The 10,640-nt window shown below is 34.3% G+C and overlaps 1 protein-coding gene across 1 annotated transcript in view; it reads right to left on the minus strand.

Moving 5' to 3' along the window:
• The window catches only part of LOC133529589 (T-cell leukemia homeobox protein 2-like), a 58,876-nt gene extending 48,999 nt beyond the window's left edge, over positions 1 to 9,877 (minus strand). Inside the window, exon 1 of the mRNA XM_061867335.1 lies at positions 6,247 to 9,877. Coding sequence (XP_061723319.1) covers positions 6,247 to 6,766 — 520 coding nt within the window. The 5' untranslated portion in view covers positions 6,767 to 9,877. The remainder of the gene's footprint in view (positions 1 to 6,246) is intronic.
• Between the last annotated feature and the right edge of the window lie 763 nt (positions 9,878 to 10,640).

Here is a 10,640-nt window from a genome sequence, read left to right on the forward strand (position 1 = left end):
AGTTTGTTTACCCAGTTTACCTGTATAATTTTATTAGTTTAAAGTATTATTTTTGTTGACTCGTAGAAAAAGTTCTCAGCAAGCTTCGTTGCCTAAACACGGTACTCGACTGAAAACCTGTCCATTATATCACAATTGTATAAAATACTATTTCGGCACAGGCCTTATTACAAAGTAAGTAGCAGTCTTACTGTGACTAGTACCTAGAAATTAAACTTAAACAGGAATTAATAAGCAACGTAAAAAAATTAGTGTCTGCATCTGCACCAGATAAAAGTCTAAATAATTTGTAATTTTCCAATAAAAGTCATGAAAATAATGGCTGACTAGTACCTATTATACCTTACAATCTTGCAAGTTGATACATACTTAATGAATATTAATAAAATTGAGGTAGTTAAGGTAGCATTACCATAATAAAATTCTGCCATTGGCCATTTCTGGACTTACTATACAGAAATATAGAGACAATGTAATATTATGGTACCATTTTATATTAAAAGTGGCTTTCATAATGCTTTTATATGGAATACAAACAGAAGGCTTTTTGTACTTATTTTATTAGGAGTGTATTTATAGTCTAGGTACTATTATCAATCTATTTAGGCGTATGTATCACAATTAAAGTATATGTAATAAATTAAGTTAAATTAAATGTAAGATTAAAGTTGAGTTGAAGATTAAAAATCATTTATTGGGATATTTTGTTAAAGCCTATACATAATATGTAGACGTACTTCCCAAACTGTAGATATAAGTATTTGTAAAACTATTAATAGAGAGTGGTAAATAAGTAGCTAACTTTTGGCGCGATGTTTTATTTGTACACATAATATTTGCCTTTTTTTCCCTAACCTTTCGTCTGTGTGGTGGTCAAAACTCGTTCAAACCTCGGTCGTGCCGTATACTTACAAAAATAATTGTTCCATATTATATAATTATGGATAAAAACGCAAATAGTTACTTAATCGTTTGGTCAGGATCCTTATCGACGAGACGAGACGAAAGCTTCATCAATACTTTCCAACTAGTCAAATCAGTTTCTTTTTAGAACTGTCAAAACGACTTGCCAATATGGAATGTACAGTCAGCATCAATAGTAGCGGATGAAACAACCCGCCAAAAGTATCTGACATCCCAGATAACATTTCCAAATATAGATACATTTCTAAAATTCACGTTCAAAAGTATATATTTTACTGTCTTAGTTGTTCTTTTTGTTAAGCTGTTACATAATGCGCTTCATAAGTATCTACACTTATGAAGCGTTGTTTGATCCGCTACTTTTGATGCTGACTGTACCTATATGAAAACTGCACACGTGACGTCACAGTCAAGTCACCTACTTTTTATAGTTCTATTCGATTTATTAAACCATCCGTTACAGTTTACGGTTCTATTTGTAATGGTTATATGCAAATAACGTTCGGCCAACACTGATTCAGTCTAGGTATCTACCAGATCTACCTACCTAAATATTGCTAACAACCAGACATGTTTTAATCATACAACAGTACTAACCTACTTATAAATAAAACCACCATTATATAACACGATTACATAACAAGCCTTTTGTTACACGCAACGAATAAGTTCAGTTACTTAATCGTTGTTGCTTTTGCCTACCCGTTTAGAAGCCAATTTTGTTACCATTTTATTTGATTTTGAGTTGTAATATGTCATTTTATGGAAAATAATTTTCAATTAACTACAAAAGTATTTTTTTATGATCTAGGTGGCAAACGAGCACACGGATCACCCGATGGTAAGTGATTACCGCCGCCCATGAACACCCGCATCACCATATTAGTTGCAAGTGCGCAAAAAACAGCCTTTTCTCTGATGTCTATTCGCAAAAGTATTCATCTGCGCATACCTTCATATAATACTTACCTAATTAAACTCAGAAACGTACTGACATAAGTTTTAATTGTCATATTTGCGTCGGTGAAATTATAAACAAAACGAATTAACCGAATGATATGTAAAGTGGCACGTACAAATTATTAATATTTATTCTCTTCGTGAATAAATATTGTTTGCAACAAAGAAAACAAGAAAACACGAATAAAGACAAAATAGATATAATTTTGTAAAAATAAGTTTAAATAAAAGACAAAATATGTATTAACCCTAACATTATTTTCTATACAAAACTAGACGTTTTATTATTTGTGTAAAACTTACTAATTAAAAAGTAAACAATTATATTAAAACATTTTTATTCTAAACTGTTAATTTAACACTGAATAAATTAGACGACTATAAACTCATTAATACAATCATTTAAAAGCCGATACAATGGCATAACATAAAAGCTCGTTTAGAACACGGTACTTGTTATTGTTTGTAAATATCATTATTGCAGAAACGTTTGTAGATATCGATTGTAAAGATACGTAATCAACGGCCGTCGGCTACCAAGCAACACCTTTTTACCAAAAAAATATATCTTCTATGCACTATTTTGCCAAAATTGACCCATTATCTCAAGTATTTCCGGTGTCAATAACATACACCAACCAAAAGCACATAAAAAACAAAAATACTACTTTCATTTTAAACTTTACGTTATCGACACAAGATTAAAATCTCAATGTAGTATTTCGACATGTATTTTTTACTTTTTAAAGTGGCCGTGTTGATTGCTGCACATCCGAGTGGGACAAAGACTAGGTGGTCGCAAAATAAAAAACTAAAAAGGAAGAAAAAACGGAACTCACACGCGCCGTCCCGCTATTAGCGCAGTTCGTAAATCACAGGCAATTGCCGATGCCGTTCGAGTGTGATGCAAATTGCTTGTTTTGTTTTTAATTCGATGAACTAAACCTAGCTATTTTTGAGGAAATTTACATTTTTAATGAGTGTCGACGATTGCGGTGTACGTTATAAGCTTAAAAAAATACTGTCGTAATTAATTTTAAATTTACCTTAATTATCTAAGTACTTACACGAGGTTATGTTATTTTAACCCAAATATAAAATGCAATGGGAAACTTGATATTCTTATTTTTATGCGACATATTTTAAAAGCGTGAATTATTAGTCCTAATTTTATTTAGTCCATGATTAACGGCAAAAACTGAATAAGTTTATATTTGATATTGCACATAAAAACGACCCACTTTTCGCCTATCCCCTTTAATCCTGAATCCAATTGTGGTAGCTAATATTTCCGGTGACTAAACACAAAGCGGAACTATTACACTGGCACTACAAAAACACACAAAAAAAGGGTCGGCGACAAATTACAGGGCGCCAACAATCCCGACACAAAAAATGAAAAAACACACTTACGGCGCTTTCGTGTGTCATCGCACGCGACGGAGACGAGGCGAGCAAAATCACGTTAAGTAAATAAGTAGGTATGCTTGTTTATTTCTTGGAATCTAATTTGTAAGATTTTTTTCTTTATTTTTAGGAAAATATCAAGCAATACATATTATTGTCATTCACGCACTAATATTTTTTTTTTGTATTCTGAGAACTGGTCCTGTCCAATTATTATACTTATCTGTATATCCTGATAATAATAAGAACTGAACTGATTATGCAATGCTTAATAATCTATTTAATCTACTAGTCTGTGCGGACAGACTACATTGGACAACTTATAAAGCTCTAAATAACTTTTAAGAAATTAAAACAAAAAATATTACTTTGGTAATCCGCGATAACGTGTTCGTAGAGAGGCGAAACACGTGTCGAGTTTTGTCCTTTTGGTAGTGAGTTGTTATATTTATTTGCGTATTTATTTTTGCGGTGGGAGTGTAGGAACATACATTCATTGCATGTAAAAATCCGCAAGTAAGTAACCAGTACGTTATCGTTAGTGGATTAGCAAAGTAATATTTTTTGTTTTAATTAGTATAGATTTCCGCAAATTAACGCCTGATTCTATTCATTAATTTAAAGAAACACTGATACATTTTCTGACCTGAAATTATATTTCAAGGAATTCTTGCAATTTTTTTACATTATAGAGGCTCATATTCAAGTAAAATAAACACAAAAAGTTTGGGGAAAGTGATTCACGCATTGTTGTCCCGCGCCCGCGCATGTTTTATCTTCAAGCTTTTTTGCTGTTTACTCTCAAATTCTTTTCTTCGACAGCGTTGTTAACAAAATTTACGATTCTGGCCTTATTTTATTTAAAGTGAGTTGTAAGATAACAGTTTTACGGTTAGTTAAGTAAACAACCAGTTAAGTGTGGCTTTTAAGTAGTTATCTAATGAGGGAGGCCAGCTTATAAATGAAAGTGAAGGATCGATATGAGGGACATGTTTTAGAAAAAGTATTTTAATTTTAAGTGTATAACATCTATCTATGTCTATGTCTAACATAGACTTGTCAAAAATCGTCGAAAATGTATTTACGTAATTGTGGTATTTAAGTATTGGACAATTTGTGATCTTTGATATTTATTGCAATCTTAAGTTACCGAAACAACATCAGGGCCTTTCTTATTATCTATGATTTATAAACAATAGAAAACTGTCATCGTTCCTGCATATTACTTTTAGGTGGATCATTATGGTTCATCATGCGGTAGATACATAAGGCACACACACACACATTTTCCGCGTAGTTTTAAATACCTATTGTTTTATTTTGCATTTGTAATTGATGCTAAATTGTTATTTCGTAAAACTGTACATTAAACTTATTTAGAAAAGCTAAAAGTAACAATTTATCAATAAAAAAAAACTTTGAAGGTTTGACACAATTAGTAAAACGCCAAAAATATAGGTAACTATAGCAAAATTAACACCAATTTGACTCTGACATATTCGCTAGCGTGTGCGTAACTTACTTTCTATGCATCTCGCTCGTACTCGCATATTAGTGCGAGCGAGATGTATAGAAAGTAAGTTACGCAGACGTTAGTCAAACTGATGGTAGCCGTACTGAACCAGATTAATATAAACAAATCAAACATTTAACGTGATTGGTCAGCAAACATCCAACAACTATTAAATTATAGAAACGGGACTTAATCACGTATTGAGTTGCGTATTGAGCCGTCCTCGAAACGTCGGAGGTAAATTTAATACTCAATACGCGATTAAGTCTCTTTTCTATAATTTAATAATGTGTAGAAACCAATAAAGTTTAAATCAGTGTGATCCAACAACTATAACATTGATCAAATCTGATAAACAACATAAAGCAGAAACCATCGCCGTCATTAAGATACGTCATGCCTCGGTAAACAGCCGCTGTCACCGCAACTGACAAACCGACAGGGAAGTGGTCGGGCTACTGGAGCTTCCACTAAATAAAACAGACCGGTAAAAAGTATTCTAACCGCAGAAGTTTGAATTCTAAGTTCGCCTGTCACCATTTCTAATGATTTTGCTTGTGCAATGGGTGGAAATCATGGAGGAAATTTGGAAAATTAGATCCTTAAAAATAGAAAACTACTTAGATCTTTTTATCTATTACATTGACCTACACAAAACCTTAACTAATTATACATTTGAACTTTCCTCAAGAATTACTTTATTGATATGAATGAGACGCATGAGAATTTGTTCAGTCGTTTTTGAGTTTATTGCAAACAAACTGACGGACGTGGCGGGAGACTTTGTTTTTAGAGGTATAAGGTATATATACTTGCAATTATTAATTTGACAGCGAGATTCCTTTGAAGGTTTATAGCAAAGTAGCTGATGGGTAAAAGTAAAAAACTGAGGATGTGAGGATAATTGGTAGGATTTGTTGCAGTATAAATTCAGTTGGATAAGAATCTTTCTGGTGAAACTTAAAGTCCAAAACTGTCGAGTTGGAATTATTATTGAAGAATAGTTATTGAAAAGTTTTGGCCACATATTTGTTGCCAATAGCAATTCAATTTCAACAATAATAAAACCAATTATACGGTGAAAGCCAATCTATCGTGTAACTATCATAACATACCGTGGCATATAGATTGTCAACAGTCTTATAGGGATATGTAGATCAAGTTTTCGAAGTCCAGTTGAAATGCTGATGATCCACCGAGACTTCGGAAATCGAAATACATCATCTCATCTCTCTCACTGTCACAGGGGAAAGAGGTGAAATGAATGAAGAGAATGACATGGAAACTAGCGAATAGTAACTTATAATTACTAGCTACAGATCTCCGTACATTTAGTTTACAAGATTCTAAACGTCATGTTTTCTGACTTGGCAGAGTCTGATCCCAATGAGATTTAAATTACATGTTGAAGTCAGAAGAAGACTAATTAAAACATTACTCACCATTCAGTCTATCCTTGACGACCTGATGCGCAAACGCCGCCGCAGCCGCCTGCCGCATCGGATCCAGGGCCACCCCCCACGCTCCAAGCGCCCCTAGCGCCCGATGAGCCGGTACCCTCACCACCCCCGGGTTACCAAACCCATAGCCCCCCATACTCAACCCAGGCCTCAACAACCCAGCAGAGTACAACCCTGGAGGATGCGAAAAATTCAAAGGTATCTCCTTCTGATCATCTTTTGCACTTTCTGATTCCGTATCCTCACTTCTATCACTCTCTCCTGAATTCCTCCGTTTCTCTATATCTTCGAAATGCTTCCCTAATAATCTAGATATACTGAAAGGAAGATTTACTCTAGGTTGTGTATCTGTCATATGGTCATTTGGGCTTGGATATCTTTCATGATAGCTGTGTTCTGAATTTTGATCATCAGATGCTAAACTTCTGTCATGTCCTGATAGCCTGCTGTCTGAGTCTACATTGATCTCTTCTTGATCGTCATCTGAATGCACTGAAGACATGGTAATAGTTTTTCTAAGTCTTTATAAACAATAAAACACTGGCACTGAAAGTCGCTTCACCGACAGAAAAACATTTTGTAATTCGAACACCGGATTTAAATTTCGAAAAACAACTTAAACGCGCGTTCCAAATTTGAATCGAGCTCGGTTCGCGCGACCGCCCGCGGCCGGATCGTCACACACAATATCAAACAGAACGAGCCAATCAGCGTTGCCCCCTCTCTTTTCGATACTGCGATAGTTGACCGCACAAACGCCTCAACTATGCCCGTTGAGTGGAACAGTTTCGAACAAAAGCTTAATACGATTTCCAAACATAAAAACTCGTTTGGACTCACTAACTTAAACAGACGATTCGTTCCGTCCCTTTCAAGGGGAGTCTCGCTTCAATTGGTTCCCCCCTACACATCCATTATTACTGCATTTTGTGCCTTTAGCTCATCGAAATAAGATCTAAAACGTGTATGATAACTCTAGCAGTTGCCACATTCTAAGCAAGCTTGTAAAAGGTAAAGTTAACCAAAAACCATCCGTGAAAGCGAGACGCCGCACACCTAATTGATAGGCTTAAACGCGCGCTAAAAAGAGACAAACATATTTCTGTCAATGGGCGTGACCTTTTGTACTGTAACGCGTCGTTTAAATCTAGTTATGGCCTGACAAATGGTGTACATATTAAGGGGGGGCAATGTTAGGAAACTATTTTTGAATCTTTTAAGACAGTTAAATTATTTATGCTGGTCGGTCGACCGCCCTCCTATAGTAGACAATGCACTTTATAATAAAATAGATCCCGAGTTCCATGTTATGGCCTGAGATAGGAAGGATAATGTATAGAGGAAGATAGCTTCTTTATGGAATTGACTCTGACAGTTAGACTGGAAAGGGTGTATTGTTTGCGAATAGCGATTTGCTTTTACAATAATTCTGTCGATCGATTTGAGGATGAAGGTTTATGATAATTTGAGTTGTGGCACTTTGGCGTGGTGCCTTTTCAGGGTAGTTACGATTGTACTGAACTTACTAATCGTAAACATTGCAGGTAACCTAAACCTACTGTATCTACTGGGTAAATGTGCTTACTAAAATAATATTGGATTTAACTGTTTAAATATGTATTGTAGTTATTTTGTTTATTAGCCTGGTTTACTGTTTCAATGCAATTTAATTTAACGCTCTTTATGTAAAATAAAGTATGTAAGTACCTACTTTTTTATATGGGCAAAACAGTAAACAGATACTTTTTTATATAATAAAAATAATGATAATTTTTGTAAACAATTCCGGAAAGATATATTTAGGGTAACCTGGGTACGATTGTGCCAGCTGTTACCACAAAGATAGTGAATACAGGTTGTGTTTAGATTACTTCGAGATTTAGAAAAGATAAAACAATACGATACGTCCATTTTTAAGTTACAGAGGACAAATTAGATATAGGAAAAAAATTATGAGTTATAAAAATATTTTGAGTTATAGAGGTTTTGGGTTTTGAAGGGACGACAATAGCATATTATTTCGTGTTAACTGTGGATTTACTCTAATTCAGGTTCAACTGTATTTCAGTTAAAAATTAAAATAATGCCATAATTCCACGTAATTCCATCACGTAATGTTGCCATCGATGACCTACTGAAATTATAACATTGAGGGCGTTTTTGTGCTCACCAGCTGGCGCCACTGTAGGTGGTGGTCCAGAAACCCAGTAGGTAATCCACAAAATTTTGCTATGCTTATTTAACAAAAAATAATACGTTCTCATATACACAAAAGTATTTTAACGTCTAAATATGCCATTTTGAAACCCGTTTAATTTGCTTAGGTATATTTTAGTTGGCACTTTTAAAACCACTAACATTTATTAAACTATATCTAGGTATATTTTGACCGGTTTGGCCTAGTGGGTAGTGACCCTGCCTACGAAGCTGATGGTCCCGGGTTCAAATCCTGGTAAGGGCATTTATTCGTGTGATGAGTATGCATATTTGTTCCTGAGTCATCGGTGTTTTCTATGTATTTAAGTATTTATAAATATTTATATGTTATATATATCGTTGTCTAAGTACCCTCAACCTTATTGAACTTACTGTGGGACTTAGTCCATTTGTGTAATAATGTCCTATAATATTTATTTATTTATATCTAATGTTTACCATGAATAATCAAAAATAGAAAAAGCTTGTAAGCCCCAAAAATACTATGCATTTAACATTTTGTAAAACATCCGTCTACACTAGCGCTCTAACTCAAGCGGCGAAATTAAATGCGTTAGCCCTCATTGATCACCGATTTCAATAAACCTACAGAATACAGACAAATTATAATGTAGGTAATCATATAACCTAGTCCCAAAAAATGTAAGGCGAGTTGGTAGGTATAAAACAAAAGTGTTTACGCATATTATTGATTTGACTTAGACTGTTATCACACTAGTGTCATAAATAGATAGATCCACAGATAATACCACCACCATAAACCGTTGAATTTAAAGCTAAGTTCGAAGAATCATTATCAAATGTTTACTTGCCAAATATTATCGGCTTCTTAGCTTGCAATGAAGATGTTTTTAATACATACCTACAAAATAATATATTTTACTTGCAACCGATATCGGATCGGACAAAGTGAAAAGGCTCTAAAAGAGAGAGGCTTATCAATTTAAAAAAAAGTAAGCATCGGACCTTTTTCTCGGCAGAAATTTTCCTCCTTTTAATTGTAAATGGCTTGAGAAAAAAGTATTTCACAGCTTCAAAGTTAATTCAGTTGATTACGATTAATCCGCTTCTAATTAACTTCATTTATCTAAGTAATTACCTTTTTTGTTTTTCCTAAACCAGCTTTTTATTTGAGTACACTGATAGATCACTTTTACGTTTTACAGTTGATCTAAATAATAAATAATTCTTTCATTGTGCTGAGTGAGGATCGTGTCTTGTTTAATCTAATTTGTGTCTCTTTTGTTTTTAGGGTTTTTTTTTTTCAATGTTACCCATGATGGGATGAATCGGCAAGAATTTTTTTAAACTTTAAAGGAGGCCAAGTCAAAATTACATTCGTTCTGACCACTAGTGTCATACTTGAACTTGACTACTAAGAAAAGTCTAGTGCATGTCTTTCTAGCTATAGCTTGTAATTTACATGAGTTTTTTTTATGATACAGGAGACAAACGAGTAAAAAATAAGTGTCATTTCATACAAAAAGCTACACTCCATTACATTTTTAAGGATAAAAAATAAGACAGCGAAAATAATTAAGACCACCCGTTGTCGCTTAGTTTTTAGCGTTCCGTACCTACCCAAAGGGTCAAACGGGTCCCTATTACTGAGACTCCGCTGTCAGTCCGTCCGTCCATCCGTTCGTCTGTCACCAGGCTGTATCTCATGAACCGTGATAGTTAGCCAGTTGAAATTTCTACAGATTATGTATTTCTAATGCCGCTGTAACAAAAATTACTAAAAACAGAATAAAATAAATATTTCTTTCCAATCTCGAGGTTGTCATCCAATCACCAAAGTTAAGCCATGTCGGGCGGGGTCAGTACTTGGATGGGTGACCGTTTTTATAGATAATGGTACGAGTACGAAACCCTTCCTGTGCGAGTCCCACTCGTACATGGCCGGTTTTTTTATATTAAATTGCTGTATTAAATTATGTTTCCATTGTGCACAATAAAGAATATACTATTATTATTATAATTTTGACCCGGGTAACGCAAAATTGTATTTTTATATTATCTCTTACACATTTTAATCAAGATCTTAAAGTACATCATTTGCAAGGGCAGACTCCAACCAAAACCGTCAAAGGTGAAAGCTGTCTAATTTCCATTTATTTTCAGTTGTGTATCGTTACCCTATGTACATTTATGATGGC

Source organism: Cydia pomonella, chromosome 21 (genome assembly GCF_033807575.1).
Source record: "Cydia pomonella isolate Wapato2018A chromosome 21, ilCydPomo1, whole genome shotgun sequence".
Taxonomy (NCBI): Eukaryota; Metazoa; Arthropoda; class Insecta; order Lepidoptera; family Tortricidae; genus Cydia; species Cydia pomonella.